Source organism: Habropoda laboriosa, unplaced genomic scaffold, assembly GCF_001263275.1.
Source record: "Habropoda laboriosa isolate 0110345459 unplaced genomic scaffold, ASM126327v1 scaffold67, whole genome shotgun sequence".
NCBI lineage: Eukaryota > Metazoa > Arthropoda > Insecta > Hymenoptera > Apidae > Habropoda > Habropoda laboriosa.
In genome coordinates, this window is record NW_017100242.1 from 341304 (window position 1) to 360776 (window position 19473).

General features: G+C 39.9%; 1 protein-coding gene across 1 annotated transcript in view; it reads left to right on the forward strand.

Annotated features, from left to right (window-relative positions):
* Positions 1-15443, forward strand: part of LOC108571895 (atrial natriuretic peptide-converting enzyme-like) — a 20409-nt gene extending 4966 nt beyond the window's left edge. The window contains exons 4-18 of the mRNA XM_017934053.1: positions 593-850; positions 1507-1868; positions 3511-3638; positions 6029-6155; positions 7409-7560; positions 8391-8589; positions 9061-9213; positions 13101-13403; positions 13716-13857; positions 13939-14090; positions 14159-14348; positions 14414-14567; positions 14812-14935; positions 15022-15170; positions 15255-15443. Coding sequence (XP_017789542.1) covers positions 593-850; positions 1507-1868; positions 3511-3638; positions 6029-6155; positions 7409-7560; positions 8391-8589; positions 9061-9213; positions 13101-13403; positions 13716-13857; positions 13939-14090; positions 14159-14348; positions 14414-14567; positions 14812-14935; positions 15022-15170; positions 15255-15443 — 2782 coding nt within the window. The remainder of the gene's footprint in view (positions 1-592; positions 851-1506; positions 1869-3510; positions 3639-6028; positions 6156-7408; positions 7561-8390; positions 8590-9060; positions 9214-13100; positions 13404-13715; positions 13858-13938; positions 14091-14158; positions 14349-14413; positions 14568-14811; positions 14936-15021; positions 15171-15254) is intronic.
* The last annotated feature ends 4030 nt before the right edge of the window (positions 15444-19473 follow it).

The following is a 19473-nucleotide window of genomic DNA, read 5'->3' on the forward strand; positions in this document are numbered from 1 at the left end:
TGCGCCAAGAACCTCTATCGCGTCGCTTTAATTTAGAATTCTTCCCATTCTTACTGCAACAGTTTAATAGAATCCTGTTTCAAGGGAACATCTCGCTATTTCGTTATTACAAACTTCGTCTTAGAGACCTACTCTCTCTTTTCACATCGTGGAAGCAACGGGAGAGACGTCGAAGGAAACGTCAATCATCCTCCTGTTGATTTCACACTAGATAATTGCACCGGTGATAATGAAGTGATACGTGCACCGATTTTGATGAAATTTATGTGAGAGATAGTTCGCGAAAAAATATTTGACACGTATTTTTTTATATTAACAAACACCCGTATTGAAGAGGTGAAAGAAATTCTCAAAGTTTGAGGTTGAACATCACAAAGAAATTTCATCAAAAAAGAACACAAGAAATTTATTCTAATAATAATTTAGCCGCTTTCACAATTACGAACACAGTGTTCTCAGGTATTTTTTCTTTGTTTTAATAAGTTGAACGAACAAGGAAATTGTGGAGCTAATTTAATCGACGATTCATTTTCATACGCGTCTCGTTTTACCAACTTTTTCATCTCGTTCGTGCGCGACGTGTGTTCGACAGGCTTCAGTCGGCGAAGACGAGCAAGGAGGTCGACAGGGAGGAGGTTGGAGACGGAAAGTCTCGGGAGAAAATAGCCTTGTCCCGGAGGGAGGCCCTGCAGGAGGACGAGACGAAATTTGCAGCCTTGGTGAGGTCACGACGCGAGGCAGAGAAGCGGTCCAAGTTCGAGGAGCTTCAGGACGCCTCGAGGAAGCTCGAGAGACGGCTGCAGGAGGAGGACGAACAACTACGAGCGAACAAGGAGAGACCTGTGACCAGGTGAGACATTCTCCAACATTTTCTTCGTATTCTTAACCCTTTCGTTGTGTACGAAGCAATTTTAGAGCAAACAATTTTTTTTTTTACCCTAGTTTAACACAATTTTGAGAAATTTCGTGAGGTTTTCAGGCTGTAGTGTTGGGAAATTATTTCTGGCAATTTTCTGAAGCTGTAGAATAATATTAAAAAGGGTTCTACAGCATTGGAAATTTTTTTAATAATATTGTACGCAGCTACGATTTATTACGAGAATTTTAAATGGGCTTGAAAAGTGTCCTACAACGTTTCGTAATAAAATCTCCATTGTAGCGCAGTAGTTTTGGTATTTGAAATAGGTTTGTAAAGCGTAGCACAGGGAGTCCAATTATTTCCAGCCTCTGCGGTGCCTAGAATAAAATTCCGATGCGTTTCCACGGCATTTCCAGCATTCCTCGGTAATTTTTCATTTTTCAACGCACTTCAAAGGGTTGTACAGGGTTTTCAATTATATCACAATATCCCACGCAGACCTCCTACACGCCGTGAATTATTCCCGTTTAAATTCTCCGGAAGTCTCAGTTTTAACCGTTACAGTGAATCTTCTCGCGTTCGAACGTTTCATACAGAGAAGCGTGAAAAGAAACAAAAAAAACGGGTTCGAATTGGTTGGAAATCAGGTACGAGGAGCTGCAGAGAGCGTCACAGGAACACGAGAGACGACTGCATTCCGAACAGAAATCCGTGGAAGCGGCGACGCGCGGCAAATACGAGACAGATATGGATAGAGCAAGGAACATTCTCCAGCACAATCTGAGGAAGGAGAGGAACTGCGAGAAGCTCGAGAAACTGCCGAAGGCGACGCAGACGAACCTTCCGCCACCCCTCAGTGCAATCTCGCAGAGCTCCGTGCCGAAGCCCATGAGCGTTAGACAGGACAGCAATGTTTCTTCGGACAGTTTCAGCCAGACAAGCTCGCCCAGTTACACCAGCAAGACCATGGAGGCGCCCCTTCTACCCCATAAACATGGCAAAGTTCCAGGTAAGTGGGAATGTTTAGCGAAATAAATGCAGAATCTTCCTCGACGCGCTCGTTAAATATATTTAGAATTATCCTTTCGAGCTGATATCTGTGATTCAGAGAAATTTAAGGATTTTCGTGGATAATTCAATTAATTTGGGATTTCATTTGTGGGGAGAAAAGTGTATTTAGAATTTTTTGTTTGGATTTGAGATTTGGAATTTTTTAATTATTGCTACAGTCGATGAAATTAATTTGTAATTTCTTTTTAAGTCAATGAAATACTCTTAGAATTATCCTCTGATTTATAAATCTGCGTGTGAGTTGAACGAGTGTTACAATCGCCGAAGTAAATTTTTAATTTCTTTCCGAATTAATTTAAGTAAATTCAGAAGTTTCTCTTGTGTGACTTAGAAATTTTTAAGTAGGTTATTGGAGTAAACGCGACACTTTTCTAGGATTACCAAATTTCTGTAGTTGAACGAAATTCGAAGGAAGTGTAATACAAATTTCGAATTTCCAATGTAACGAAATAAACGTCGCAGTAAACGAGTTAGACTCACGTATCTAAATGTGGCACGCGCGTTTAGCCGCGCCGATTCCGTAATTCAGAAAGTTTATGGGACACGCGGAGGGTGATGGATCGGGGCGTGTAACTGATGGCCAGCGGCACGTGACGCGTTTTACTTCCACACCTCGTGCAAACTTAACCCCTCCGGTTACATCACAGCCCAATAGAATAATTCCACCGCGACAAAAACAATCCAATCGATCACACGAAACAAACCTTTTATATAGAAACATCACCAGGGAATATCTCATCCATTTTTTCCACTCTATCGAATCAACGATTCAATTACGGTAACTGTGCAAAAATGAATTTATTCCTCTGTCTAAAAAAGGAAACATTTTTTTAAAATCCATCTCGATTAATCATTCTCCTCCTCCTTCTTCACGCCTCTCATAATTTTTCCACCGTCATAGCTACGCTTTTTTCCAGATATTCAAATGAAATTTTCACAGTAGCTGGCAATTTTCATGCAGAGTAATAAAAAAAAACGTCGAAAGAGAAATCTCCCCATTGATTTTAAGCAGAAAAATTTCCATTTCGAAACTGGTAGTTGTACTGATCGAAAAGATTTTTCGCGCAGAAATCAAATCGGTCGAAATTGGCTCGTTCAAGGGTTAAGGAAAGGTCTTTTAACCCTCAGTTGTCACTTTGGGTCATTTAGACCCAGGATTTTACTTTGGATATATTCAACACTTTTTTGGAAATAATGTCATTTCGTTTGTTAATTTTTTTTATTAAAGCATATTCCATGATATTCAAGATACATTCCCAAATATCTTCCACTTAATATCACTGCTATTTTTTGAGCACCAACCACTTGAAAATTGAACTGGGTCTGGGTGACCCAGTGTGACAATTCGTGAAAGAGGTGTGACAACCGAGGGTTAAATCTTTTTTCACACTAGAGAGCGCATCATAGTGATTCTCTAGTGAAGTATCATCGCAGAAGACGCATTCTTTACATTTCTGATTTACAACAAATTTTCCATTTACCGAAACTATCATCCTCAAGCAAAAACCATACTTTCCTCGTCAAAGACGATCGACGACGATCGTCGTCGATGTTAATGAAATTCCTGACGGAATTTTCAGACAGGGCACTGGTGTCAGAACCGTACAGCTCGTCAAGTCGTACGATCACCAAGTCGACAAGCACACCAGCCAGCCTCCAAGCCATCGTCAGAGTTCACGGCGGTAATAACGGTTCCTTACATCACAAGGTGAGTCCTCCGTCCTTCCTATTTCAATGCGCAGAAAACAGCGTGTTACGTAAAGCGAAAACTCAGCCGCGATTTAATTCTTTCGCGTTATCGATTGCGTTCTGTTGTTACGTAACGGTGGATAGATAGAAACGGGGTGGAACAGAGAGGGTGGCGCGAAAGAGAGAGAGAGAGATAGAGAGGAAGAGGTAGAGATATGTAGGTGGAATTAAGGGTCAAGCGATTCCTGAAGGCTCGCACGCTCGACGAAGCGCGAACGAATTTTCGAGGTCAGACTCGAACTGCAAAGAGCGGCTTGTTGACACGATGCAGAAAACCGGAAACGTTTGAAGTCGATTCCGGCTTAATTGGTCGCTCGGAAGCTCGGATGGTATGCTGGATCGTTTGGCGGAGGATTGGTGATGATCAAAGAAGACGGAAGTATATTTACCATATTTTGGAATTATTTTTTTGAAGACATTCGTTGTGTGTCGAGTACTAACTAACTTTTTTATCTGATTACTGAAACTTTCTAAGAAATTAAAAAATATTTTGCGTCAAAATCTCTGATTTTTCAAGAGAGGAATTTGAAAGAATTCTGAAAAACCACAGATAACGAGATAAAGTCTCATTTTTTAGCGTTTCATTTTTTAACTTTCTCTCGTTTCGATAAGTTCAGATGGCGATTGCCATTCGGTAGGCAGAATTTTCACGGCGCGTTCGCGAACGATACTCCCAATAATCTCCGCGAAGCAGATAGAGAGGAGAAGAGGAGGAAAGGTAGGCAGCAGCGCGATGGAATGAATGTACACGAGATCGCAGGTTTCCATGGGGATCGATAACTCGCGTCATTTATTCCTTTTGTTCGGGGAAATCGGGGAAATGGGCGCGTGTTCTTTCCGAGTTACGCGCTCGATAACTGGGAAATATCGCGGAGCCCGTATCGAGCCTGGCCCGATATCATTTAACACCGTATAGCACACCGAACGTTATTAACGTCGAAAATACCGCTTTGACCAACCCCTTTCCCTCTCTTCTCTCCGATAATAAACGCGAAATCCCCCGGACAGGTGCAACGACGATGCAACGTTTATGAAACCGCCCGGTGTGCCTTTTAATTGCTTCATTTGTTGGTTTTCTGGTCTCAATGTCCCGTCGATTACGTCCGCTGAAAATAACTGCAATAACCGAGGGAACATTGCTACGAATCGAGGTTGTACTGCTAGCTACGAGTTCGTCCAATTTTAGACGATTGAAAACGGTAGAAAGTATTTGAGGATAGGAGTAAATAAACAAGAAGTAAATTTTAGTGTCAATTCCTAGATTAGAACAATTTTGGGTTTCGAAGCTTTTCATGGGACGTATAAAAAGAATTAAAAGATGAACGAACGAAATATTAAAAAGTAACAAATTTGAGTGGCAATGTAACCCCGGGGTAGTACAATTTTCTCTCTCAATGCTTTTCATACGATCTATAAAAAAAATAAAAAAATGGAATAATAAAAAGGAACACGGGGTGTTTTAAAAAAATGTCTCCGATAAAGTATTTTCAAACTTTCTCCAATACCACGTAAAATCGCTATTTTCCCACGAGCTGTGCTCGAAGAAGAAAGTCGCTAATGTAACACGACGAAGTTACCAAACGTGATTATTGCCAGGAGAATCTTGACGCTGAACACGGGGAAAATGGAAGTTTCACGGTGTAATATAGAAGCCTAGTTGGAAGTCACGCAACGACACAGAATTTGGCGAACGAGGGAACGTAATTTGTCCTTCGGTAGCGCGATACCACCGCGAGGAAATGATAATCGATATCGAAACCGACGTAGGGTAGAGCAGCGAGTACCAATACGTAGTCAAGGTGCGTTGACTCCTCAAACATTGGATCTGTTGCGAGGTAGTACGCGCGATCGACGTTCAGGGACTAATATTTGTGTCAATTCGTACACCCGTTTCACACGACGGGGGAATTACGCGAGCGAAAGGAAACTAGTGTTTCTCCCTTTGATCGTTCCATCCCGAGAGGAATTAGGTTACTTTCGCGAGGGGTTAAAGCAGCCGATGGTACAATGTTGGAACGCAGAATTTCATTTGAAGCGAGTTAAATTAACGGAATTTTCTGTGTCAGCCTAGTTTCGTTTCCTTTGGTATGATTACGAAACGAATTACACTGGGTGAAAATTGCAAAAGATAGCAATTAATTTCTAATTTTATCCAAAATTAAGTTATTTCCATTTTTCCAAAGAAATTTCAAAAATCCAAGCGGTCCATTCGGAGAAATTTATTAAAATTGTGAAAGATAGCTTCTTCAATTTTTGAGATATTAATTCTCAAAGAAAAATTGCTGAAATTTCAAAGGGTTAAATTGCTCGGTAACCTAACTCCAACAATTCCCTCTGCAATTCTTCTAGATCATGAAAGATGTGAGCGGCAGCCACTACGTGACCACAGGAAGACTACGATTCAGGTTCGTGCAGGTGTTCTTCAACGCCGTCGCGTTGCTGATCATTGCCGGTGGTTTGGCAATTTACTTCAAATGTAAGTGACACATGAAACGCTCTATTCGTACGTTCGTAACACAGTTCGAGTCTGTATGAAGCTGACGCGTATGGTTGGATCATGAGCAGAACGTAGCAGGGAAACGTTATTGCTTGATCGTTGGTGACAAACGTAAATGTTGGTGACGTTAGGCGTATGCAATGCACGAGCACGTAGCACGAGGAGCTTTGTGGTAGCGGAAGATCAATAGAGCTCCCGGTTCCCGCGTGCTACTTGCTTTCAAACATCAACACCGACTTCGCCTGCAACTTCGTCCCATGCAACTTCGTTTCCGCTTTACAGTGTCCCCTTTCATTGGCTTTTTCCTTCAATTATAATTGTGTACACGATAATTAACCCTGGAGTAGTAACGTTCGTTTTTCGTCACATCAACACTGCGCTCCATATAGTAAAAATTAAAATTTCAAAGTAAAGAGTAAAATTCTTAATTTATTTCTGGAATATAACACAGTGCTCTATGCAGTGAAAATAATTTCTTTTTCACTAGATTTATGATCATTGAAATTACAGAAATTGATTATTTTAATACCATTTTTAACGCGAAAGGGAGAGTGACTTAAACTTGCTTCCCTCGCGGCATTGTATTCCCGAAGTTACTGTTCCAGAGGTAATTACAGTTTCCTCTAATTGGAGTATTCAGCGCAGGAGAGAAAGGGTTAAAGGTGTGCATAATACCGTGAAGTGGAATTTTGTTAGGAATTTCTTCTTGGCGGAATTTCGCCGAAGGAAAGTGTACATTGCGCTAGTGTTGCTGAAAGAGTGGCTCGTAATGTGTCGTGTAGCGGTGCACAATGACAGAGGGCACTCGAGCGTATGAGAATCATGTCGTACAATACTTTTCCTCGCAGTCTCCATTAGGAGTACGTTGGTCAAAGGGAACATGACAAAATGTAGAAGGTTCTTTTTTCAATCGACCGTTCTCAGTGTTCTAAATTTATTACGGATTAAGAGAAATTTATCCTGGAGAGCTTACAATTTCCTCAATTTTGACAAATTTTCAATTTTCAAATTTAGATAAATCAAAAATTAATTTTTCAACATTTAAGACTGTTCTGAATTGGAATCTTCAGAATATATATTTTACAACGAATAACGAAAGGTGGCATATTTTTGTCGCAGAGAATTTCCCAAATTTTTCGACTTCTCTATATTTTCCATATTTATTAAATTTTTTAAAATCGACAGAATAAAGAAATTCACAATGAAAAGCAAATAAAAAATTCCGTGTACAGCGAATTCAGAGACGGTGATCAGGCTGGAGAACAAGACGATCTACACGAACATGATCACGTTCACGGAACGCGTGCCAGTTACGATCGAGGAGAAGAATCCGGCGCCAGGCGTCTGTTTGCCTATAATCGTGACGTTTTGCCAGTACCACAAGGTAAGCCTTGAAGACGTGTCTCGACGTCGTCGTTCACGTGCTGTGCATGACTTTCTTCCGAATAATTTCCAATAAGCTCGCGAGGAATCCACCCACGAGATTCCCTGGATTCGTCGCGATGAATTAAAACAATGCACGCCGCGAGTCGACGCTCAGAGAATCCTCGATTGTTTGATTACCTCTCTCGTATATATCTCTTCTGTTTTATCAATCCGTGGATACTCGAAATTCTCCGATCACTTTGACAAAATCGATTCTGCACTCGGTTGATTGAATGTTGTTGAAAATATTTCGACCTTATATCGCCTTTCTTTGGTTTTATTAAAAATACAGAATTTTTTCCAGGTAGCTTTTTCGTTTAATTAAACGTGCATAAAGGTGCTGGAAGGTTTTTGCTCGAGTTACTTTCCAGGAAACAGTGACCGGTTTTATGGAATTAATTTTACGACGAACTTTTATCACACACTGTATATTTAGTAATTATTTTATCAAACGAAGTTTCTTGGAACAATTTGCTTTACTTCAGGTTTCTCTAAGGAGCAGAGACTTTTTTATCAATAGTAATTCTGCACAAAAAAATAGGAAGATTTTCTCGAGAATTAAAAGTACCTGTTACAAGGAAAGAAATTTATCAGCCATTCGAATAATTCAATTAAAAACACGAGTGGTCTCGAGAAAGTAACTCACAGAAAAATCCACCGTAGAGAGAAGTAATCACTTTTGTCGCGAGTTACGACGCGTAAAAGGGCAGCGGTATCTTTGGACGTTCTAATTAAAAGGGAGTAAGCCAGACGCATTTATGTGTGCTGTTTCGTTGTCGATTCCCCTAGATCCCGTATAATTTCACCGTCTTCCCGAATTACATGGGCAATTTCGGGCAACGCGACGCCCAGCACGAGCTAGAGCTTTACGGCTCTGTGATCGACGTCAAATGCTACGAATTGGCCGCCCTCTTTCTCTGCAGCGTTTTTGTACCCAAGTGTGGTTCACGGGGCCACGTAGTACGGCCCTGTCGCAGCCTATGCTTTCGTGAGTAATCCCTTTAATCACTGTCTTTTGTAGATATCGAGTAGGGAGTGTAATAATAGCATTTAAAACGGTCGGTAGTCGGATGTAATTAAATAATTGAGTGGGCGAGAGGAAGGAGTAGATTCCAGTGGACTTTGTTTTCAGGGAAATTGAAGAAATTGATTAGGAATTTATATAAACAATTATGTATAATTTTCAGTTTCTTTATTTTTAAGAGGAATATTAACTGGAAATGTTAGTCCTCAAATTGTTAATGTAGTTCTCCATTGTCAAATGTTAGGGGTTTGTCTGACTAACGACCGACTCGTTCTACTTAATTCTTGTCTTACGTATTCCGCAACTTTCACAAACTTCCAATAAGATTTTCACAGTTTTTGCTGATTCTGCGCACAGTTCATTCTTCTATCTAAATTTAAACGTCCTTTTACTATATCTTTCCTGATTTTTGAGTGCCTTTTAATGTCTATTTAGAAACCAAGAGACGCTGCGGCTTTTTCCTGGACGTTTTCGGCCTGAGTCTGCCCGACTACCTGGAATGCGATCTTTTCCCCGAGAATTCCAATCCGGACGAGTGTGTGGGTCACCAAGAAGTACTCGAAGCAGCCCACAGAGCAGAGAAACCCGGTAAGTCAATCCTCACAATACTCCTTCATCTTGCTTTTCCCCGATTGCACGGCCAAAAATTGCACAAGAATCTCGTTCGCTCGCTCCAGTTCCTCGAGAGCTTTTCGAAGCTCCGATTCAGCTTGCTTACAAGGGGAGAGGCGAAAAAAATAGGAGGGGGGGAGGTAAATTATGTTTCGCACGCGTTGTAAAAAAGGGGGTATCGATGGAAAAAGTTGGATAAGTAGAGATAAGAAAAGTGCGGGGAAAGCAACTCGATTAGAGGCCCCTTTGGTCCACGGGTCACACGGGCTGTTCGTCATTTTCGGCAGCCATTTATCCCAGCTCCTTCGTCGAGGATAAGCCTACAGGATAAAGTTGGGGCATTTGATAAAGAGGTGGATAATCGTGGGATTAAAATAATCTCGCCGGGACAGCCGGACGACGGCTAGAATGTACGCGAGTTTCACGATGGAAACGCTCGAAAGACGCGCTTTCTCTCCGCTTGCGTGCGCTTCTCTCCAAGCTCTCCGCGTCGTTAGTTGCTCCGAGAATTAAGGAAACTCGCTTAAGAACCGCTGACCTTTCAGAAATTAATTTTCTTTGAGGTTTCTTTTAAATGCTACCTTTTATTAACCCTACGAAACCCAAAGGACAGTAAAAAAGTCCACAAAGACGTTAAACTTTAGTTTCTTTTCATAAAACAATTTACAACAATTTTGCGTTAATCGAATAAATAATTTTCTTCTCCCTCGGATCCTTAAATTTCCACAGTTTCACAAAAGGACGATATAAAAATCCGAGCAACCTTCGCGGCGATGACAATAAATCGATCGCCATAAACATCCCGGATACCGCGAAACCATTTACTCTCGATTCTCCGACGACGCCTCGGACAATTAACGGAACAATGAGAACCGGAAATATTTACGCGACTTGGCTGTTCGTCTTTTGTTCGAGAAACGTCTCCCTGCCATGGTGAACGAGACTAATTGTCGGCTAACCCGCTAAACCTATGCTCATTGTTCCGTCCACGTTGTGTACGGTGTTCTCTTTTGTTCGTAGCGAAAATGCTCGGGCCATTGTTGACCAATTCTCCGCGACAGAAGGAAATCCACGTTTATAACCAATGATCGTGTCTCGATCAGAAATCCGGTTTCTTAATCGTCCCGGTTTCCTTTTAATTGCGTCCACGGTGATTCTTGGCCCCCGTTGCGTTCCCTCGAACGTTTATTGAGTTTCCTCGGCCACGGGACCGCTCGCAGTGAAATTACGCGCCACTGGTCACACGTAATTCGATTCGAGCGTCGTTACGTTTGTCGCGCACAGTGTACGGGGCAAGTTTAGACAGAGAAGAAATCGAGTTATTTGTTGGTTTATTGAATCTGTTTCTTCGTTGAGAATTACGGCAGGTTGTTAGAGTTGGCACGAAAGAGGAGGTAAAGGATGGGTGAATTGCAGGGTATTTCATTTGGAAATGGAGAAGTTGAAGTGGGAGAGAGAAATGATTGTAGAATGGGTCGAATCTGTTGCAGTGTTTCCAATCTTTTACGAGGTAGTTTTCGATAGATCTGATTTGTTCATAAAGTTTCAAGTATCAATTAATTTCGCGGAGATGTAGATTCCTTGAATTTTTTGAAAGCAATTTTTTTGGGAGTTCTGATCTAAATATATTTATATTAAAATAAAGATTACTACAAAAAGATCTGTTCAGTTTCATATTACTGTAGAAGGTTTAAAACGAAAAATACTACTTTAACATCCAAAAGTATAATAAAATATAAGTACTATTTTTCGTTTCTCTTATTTTTGCCAATTTTCATTATCGCGAAGAAAATATTTTCACGGCAGAAATGGGAAAAATTTGCGGGTAAAGGCCTGAACAAACGAGGGAAGAGCGACTTCCTGCCGCGTTTCAGTGGTAGAAGTTGATTTTGGTCAGACGTCTCGACCGACAACCGGGAGATTAAACGATCGCCGGTCGGGGAACACGGCGCAATTACCGGATCGAACGAGACTCGAGGACGAAAGAGCAGGAAAGTTTCGTTATCGATCGTGGTCCAGCTCCGATGGTGGGGAGCAATCGAGGATCGATTCAGCACCAGCTGATAAACCGATTCATTTGCGTTCGTGGTTAATTAAGATTAAATTGTGCACTGATTACAGTCTCTCCCTCTCTGTCTATCTGTTCGATCGAACGATTGTCACCGTCTGCTTTTTTTCTTCTCCCACTTTTTCACGATGTTTCTGTCACGACCTGGGAAAATTTAAAGACACCTCTCCAGCGAGATCTTTAACACGAATTCGACGATAAAGTTCGGGAACTTGTCGACTGACACGTTTCTTTCGGGCTAATGGATTCTTCGAACGAGCTATTCAATAGCTGAGTGAAAGTTAACACACTGTTCGCTGTGAGAGGTGAGAAGATATTTCGAAGAGGGATTTTTAAGAATCTGTGATTGCAGGATTTTTTAAATAAATAACATCGTCGAATATAATTTAAAAAATTTTTTCAAATTTGTACGATATTTTTATAAATTAGTGTAATGTATGAAATGTATGTTAGAGTTATCTAAATGGCTGGCAATTTATTAAGTTGCACTGGATATTCATTACGTTGCAAATTTATCCTTTTAAAAATTCATTTTGCCTCTGCTTTAAATTAGATTCCAAAAAATGCATTAAATAAATCATCGTAAGGCAACTATACAGGGTGTCTCATAGGATTTCGTATACTTAAAAATAAAACTAGAAGAAGTACCACGCTTTCTTTAAAAAAGTTACAAAAATATAAAACGTTTACTTTAAAAAATTCAATTTTATTCAATTACACGTTGAATATATTTCTCGAGCTTAACACGTTAAATAAATCGAGGATGACTGTGAATCATACAAATGGACTATGACTCGCTTTCTTCGTTTCGAAAAAAAAAAAGGTGCGAATATTAATGTCCGATTGATATCAGTCTGCATCAATTCACGTGACTATTTCCGTATACACGCACGTGACGCCGCTAATGGAATCCTAATTGCAAAATCTATATTAAACGATCTTCGAAACGTTCGCTTTATGGACTCCTCTATCCGGAGAATGCATATATCTTAAACGGGTGTCACGATACTCGAGAGGCGAATAAACATTTATCAAAGCGCCGCGAACGAGACAACGGTCTGCAAAGAGGAGATCGCTGGTTAAACACTACGAGAAGAATAAACGTATGAATTTTTATCATCTCGAGCGTGAAAAATCTTCTACAAAGATGCTGTATCTTCAAAAAATATACAATATATTTCTTATTATACGCATCGTGTTTTCTTTTAATTTATAAATAACTGAAATTTTAAATTATTGTTTTTTGAAACTTCTTCAAATCTTTCAAATGTAAGCAATATGTTTTAGAACTAGAATGAGAATTCTGTAGCTGGCTTTGTTACGCCAGAATTTGACGACACGTTAATCTTGCTGAAACATCGAAACACTCTCACAAAGCAGAAAGCTTACACAGGAAAACCTCATCTAGGATCAACTTTATCGATCCTCATAATGATCCCACACAATTTTCCCTCGAGGCACAAAGAGACCCGGCGTGGTTCAAAATTACAATAGCCCCGGCTAATGATTCCACGATTAACCAAACGCATCGAGACAAAAGTCAACAATTCTCATCTGCTTGCACATTCCAATTTCCCGTTCCTCTCGTTTCCTTTTTTCTCCCCTCATTTCATCGATGTATCATCGAACAGGTAATCAAACGAACGAGTAAAACACGAGTAACGAAAAAACAGAAAAAAAAAAAGAATAGAAAATTGAAAGTAGAAAAATACGACGATGAAACGAACATAAATGGTAGAGCATATGTAGCGAAGAGAGATACTGTTACCTGTTTCTTGGCGAACGCGTTGCACAGTATGCACCAGTGGGTTCCAATGCGACATGATCAGATGCATTCCGGTCGACTGGCGATGCGACGGCCACTTGGATTGCGAGGATCACAGCGACGAGATTGGATGCGGCGAGTGCACAGCTTCTTCTTTCTCCTCTTCGTCGTCCGGCTCTGTCTTCAGCACGAAGATCGTGAAGAAACCCATTCTAGCGATGAACACCGACTCGACGTCGCAGTTGCACTGTGGCGAGGGCAGGTGCATGTCCACCAATCACATGTGCGACGGTGTGATGGACTGTCCTTGGGGCCAGGATGAACGATACTGCTGTAAGTGGAGCCGATACTTTCCTTCAATTTCGAACTTTGCAATCTTTGCCAATTTTAGACGAATTTTCTCTAAACTCACGACGAACAATTTTTCTAAATAAAGTTCTGACAAAGCTGTTTGAAAATTAAGCGATAATACCACCGAAAAGTCGTACACGTGTGGAAATAAAAAATAGAGTGCGACGATATTTTTGTCAATTGTATAAAAGAGTATCTAAGGAAAATTCGAAGAAATTAGAGAGAAATTAAAGAGAAATTAGTGTCGCTTAAACCTTCGATACACCTTCAATTCCTCGCGAATCTCCGAAACAGTGAAGCTCAGCTTGGGAAACGGAGACGTGGCCGAAGGAAGATTGGAAGTGTACCACGGGGAGATGGGCAAGTTCATGCCAGCCTGTATCCCTCACTGGGACACGAATTCCGCAAAGACCATCTGCTCCATGCTCGGATACACGTACGTTCGTCCTTTCCTCCCCATTTCGGTTTTGCCAGTGTGGCTTTCGGTGAAGAGGATCTACCACTCGATCCTTTTTAGGACGCCAGTTTCATCCAGGTTGATGACACAGGACACTAACATCACTCAGAGGGAACCGAGGAACGAGCAGATGAATCTTTTGAAGGAATTTCAGGAATGTATCACAGATCAAGAGCCTTATCCCACTGTTGAGTTGACTTGTTCGGAATATGGTAATTTGTTTTAAAGAAAATACGTATACTAGGACGATCCGTGGAATTGAATTCGTTATTCTACGTAGCCTGTGGACGAAGGAAGACAGTTTATGGCAATTCGAAAGTGCAAACGAGGATCGTAGGCGGTGTAGAATCAACTCCTGGCGATTGGCCATTCTTGGCAGCTCTGCTTGGCGGTCCTGAACAGATCTTCTACTGTGCCGGTGTTCTGATCGCTGATCAGTGGGTTTTGACCGCGTCTCATTGCGTTGGGAAGTGAGTTACACACTTCTTTTACGAGGTTTTTGTTTGGATATTTTTATGGGATTTTTTACTCTCAGTTACACCGATGTCACTGGGTGGACTATACAGTTGGGAATCACCAGGAGACACACGCACGCCTATCTTGGACAGAGGCTGAAGGTGAAGAAAGTGGTGCCTCATCCTGATTACAACATGAGAGTCGCTCAGGACAACGACGTAGCACTCTTCCAGGTGCATACTCTTATTTTCTATGTAGCTCTCTTCTGTGTTTCATTACTGGACCCTCGAAGAGAATTTTTTATTCGTAATTACATATTTTTTGAGATACTGCAAATTTTAATTGTACGAAAACGTAACATTCTTTTGTATTCACTTCTAAAAAATTTTAAATAAGTATGTTTCTTTTATATTGAGTTTCACAGAGTCTAAAATACACTAAAATGTGTATTTACCTCTTGATAAAAATTGATTTCAGCTGGAAAAACGAGTCCAGTTTCACGAGCACGTAAGACCAGTCTGTCTACCAACAGTCAACACGGAACTCATCCCTGGAACACTGTGCACCGTGATTGGTTGGGGCAAGAAGAACGACACTGACTGTACGCACCTAAATTCCTTTATATTAACACCGTACAACATTCCATCGATCATCAATGGTAATTTCCATTAAAATTAATTCACACAGCCTCAGAGTACGAACTATCCGTGAACGAAGTCCAAGTTCCAGTCTTAACCAGAGAAGTCTGCAATCTCTGGCTAGCGCACAAGGAGCTGAACGTCACCGACGGGATGATTTGTGCTGGCTATCCTGACGGAGGGAAAGACGCGTGTCAGGTGTGTAAAAATTGATCATTCTTCGATATTAAATGTTTTTCAAATCGCAATTTTCAACAGAATCTCGTCTATTGTATGTAACAGGGTGATTCCGGAGGTCCTCTACTTTGCCAAGACGAAGAAGACAAAGAGAAATGGTTCGTCAGTGGTATAGTAAGCTGGGGTATCAAGTGTGCCCATCCAAAATTGCCAGGAGTGTACGCTTACGTTCCAAAATACGTGCCCTGGATTCGCAGCGAGATGGCTAAATATTCCGACCCAGTCATGGGTTAACTAACAACCCTGAAAATCATCGAGTTAAACGACACAGTCGAAGAAATCATCCGACGAAGATCTATCCAGGTACCAAAGTAAGGACAATAATATGAACGACAATAATCGCAAAGAAATCGCTGAGAAACTTTGTTACCAAGCCGTCGAGTAGAGTATATCGAGGGCACTATAGCGATTATACATTTAGATAGAGATACTATTATTCTAGCTAATTTACGTTTAATCGGTTAGCCTAAAGAAGATTCTACTTTGTTACGAAAGAATCAACAGAGAGAGATGACGAATCACTCGATACCAAAGTTCCCTTTTGAATAGCACACACACACACACGTTTTGGAACAGTTGTACACATGAGCGAAATCTTCCAGAGAGTATGCGATCTCTATAAAGACAATACGATCTCAATTTATCGCAGGACATAAGCTTGCCTCGATGTCCTCTGTATTATTCTCCGCTATTGCTAGTCTTGAGAAACTTCCAATGAGCATTTTTACCGTGACTTCTTAACTTCCTCTCGCAAACGACGACGAATTTAACGACACAGACGAAACTATGTGATCTAAGTTCGAACATTTTCAGGATAATTCACGTTGCAGGAGGTTGATCGACGTGGATTTTCAAATATAGAACGATTTCATACTCCACGATTTTCGATACTCCGTTGCAATAGCCTTTCGGACGATTTCCGAAGGATTACTTAAGAACGACAATTTTTGAACACTATATCCCTCTTATCACGAGAAGATCGAACGTTTACCGATCGATCGAGATGTAACCGCAGCCTGCGATCTACGTCGATCAACTTTTGAAACGTCTCTCCCTTGTATCTTACGATAAGAAACTTAGGTAAGGATGCGAAAGCAAAACAGGTGAAATAAACGGAAACATAGGAAGAAGGAAGAAAGCTTCAGACAACGAGATGTCGTCGCGAATATTTCTAGAAAGTCACATCGCCCGTGCCATTTTCACAAGGATGAAAGAGAGGTGACGAAAATATTTGAGGTAAGTCGGGGGCGAGGTTAAATGCGAAGAGAAAAATAAAAACACGGTCAAAATTCCGCATCAGATGCGACAAAAATAATAATAATAATAAAAAAAAAATATAAAACAATTTTCTATCGCCGTCGGTTTTTTGGAGAGCCGCGTGTACGTGCCACCAAGTGGTCGATAAAAGCAAATAGGGTGTGCGTTTCCTGTTTGATACATCGATCGTCAGTTAGTGATCGATGAAAATAATCTGGAAATTTTGAGGATAAGAAATATGTGAAAATTGAAGGAGATGATTTTGATGTTTTCCTTTTCTTTTTGTTGTGAAAAATAGTTGGCGATTTTTCTTTCTTTTTTAAGTTTCAGATTAATAAATGCAACGGATAGCTTTTGTACGATGTTTTAGAAACGCACACCCGATATAGGTGAAATAATCTCGTGCACATTCTGCATCAGATGCGTTTGTGCACTTACGATAAGAATTATTTCGAGTAATTATTATGAATGTAAGAGTCTACTATTATAGAGTATCGATATATGACTATGGTAAGGTATATGTTTGTTAACGTAAGTATTAATTATAGTGTATGTATTATACGTGTCTAGCGTTATGTGTAATAATTGTGTACTAATGTAAGGCACGTGTGTAAGTATAGACGGAGAAACATACATAAGTAAGTATGTAAAGATAGAGTATGTAAGTGGTAGGATTGGAGCTGAGATTCTTCTCAATTTTCAGTATCGATTCCTTCCAGAAACGCAATCTTTTCTCTATCAGTCTTTCACAATTTTAATATTTCATAAATTTAATATTTCACAATTTTAACATTTCATTATTTCATTATTCTCGTAAATTTAATATTTCACAATTTCAATATTTCATAATTTTATTGTTACAAAATTTTAATATTTGATCATTTTATTATTTTGGTAATTTCAATATTTCACAACTTCAGTATTTCCTAATTTCCTCAATTTTAACACGCAGAAACTGAAACATTTCATTTTCAAAATTTAAAAAACAAAAAGAAACTCTCCCCTAATTTCACTCAGCTCCCCGTTTAAAGCTTAACAAATATACGTATAAACATACTAATCAAAGCTCGAGCTTCGATTACAATTAACTTCGAATAACGGTACTCGAAGCACGAGCGAACTTGTAACATTTAAAGAAGCACCGAAAACGCGATTTACAGGTGCTGCTTGTAGTAAACTAAATTAGCGCACTGGTTAGCTTAGCGAAATTAGCTTAACACATGTTGACTGAATTCTAGGGACAATACTCTGCACCAGCACCTTTTTGATCCGCACCCAGATGAGAAGATTTAAATGAAAAAAAAAAAGAAGATAGTTTTAAAAAAGTAAAACGAGTATACTTTATACTTGATACGTATATATTGTTTACGGCGAGAAAAAGAGATACTAGGAGCCTTACTAATTGACTTAGACTTTTTCTAAGCGATAAGAATAGCGGTATTGTTGGTCAGAACAATAATCGACCTCGTTTCCGTCACGTGTTTTCTTATTCGAGTCTTTCTCTCCATTCTGAATATACGTTTTTCTACCATTTTCCAACGGTGAACCTTGCTTTTCTCCTATCGAGGCATTCGTCTACAGAATTTTTCATTTAAACGAACGAGGAAAAACCTTTTTCTTTACCTTTCACTAGTAAAAAAGCAAAAAAATGAAAAAAAAAAAAGAAGAAATGCTTGCTGCTTTTCGATCTTGAAACCGTATTTCCGGGGAAGTCTGACGTTCTTTTCTCCCAAATGATCCGAATAAATACAGTACATATGCAGTATCGGGGCCTCCATACCTAAATAGGAAACCGGCATGGGAGAATAGAGAGGGATTGGTTGGCGTAGCGCGCAAAGCCTCGGCTTGCTAAGCCGAAGGTCCCGGGTTCGATCCCCGTTGGGTCCCTCAATATTTTTCCCTAGGTTCCTACACATATAGTTCTTTTCTCGAACGAAATATCCTCACTACTCTCCTGTTCTCCATTTCCTACAGAAAAAACAAAGAAAAGCGTTTAGAGGATAAAAGTCTTCCTTAGTATCCAGACAACAGGTAGTTATAAGCGAGGAATAATGTAAATTTATAATAACCGACAATACTGTGTGAACAGACAATAAATAATGTTAGGTGATGTTCCAAAGAAAAAAAAAAGAAAAAAAAATGGACAATAAAACTAGCTGATAAGGATCTTAGGCTAAAACGTTGAAGAAAAGAAAAAAATAAATTAGGCTATAAGGCAGAGCCGCGAAGTGCATGTGATCGTTGAATTAGTTCTCTCGTGTGCTATGTTTTCCATGCGATTGTTATAGTTGTTGCGTAGGATGGTAATAAGTTAAGAAATGACGGATCTAACGTTGATTGGAAAATGTTTCAGAGATAATCTAGGTTACCGTGAGCCATTTTTCGTTTAGAGGTTCCTCGGTTGTCGATTAATTTCTCTTGAAAAGGATACGAATAACACTAAGCTTCTATCCATTTTAAAGTGCAGCTCGACTAACGATACGATATTATCCATAAGCTTCGATTAAGCCATACGTGAAAAATAAACGGAAAAAATAAGGGAAAACACGAATTAAAAATGAAATGGGACAATCAGGAAGATTGGAACATTTTCTCCGTCGAAGATATTTTTCTAAATCGAACAAAGTACACTTTGTTTCGCGTCATTATTTCGTGTACACCTCTTACAGCCTCGAAATATGTGAAACGAAGAAAAGTAGCTTTTTCTCTCACATTTCTTTTTCTTATTCCGCGTTTATAGTCGTAGCAGTGAAAAAACTAATTGTGATGTGGCAAATGGTTTGTACTATGCGAAATCGATACTAGATACATTTATACGTAAGACAATATGATAATACGCAACTAAATAGAGTATATTGATTAATGGATAAATTACGAAATAAATCTATATAAGCAGGTGTTGTTAAGAGAACTCTACAAGAAAAAAATCTATTTTACAGAAACGATATACTCGGTTCGGTTGGTGATTCGGTGCCAAAAGAAAAAAGAAAAAAAAAAATGAAAAAGG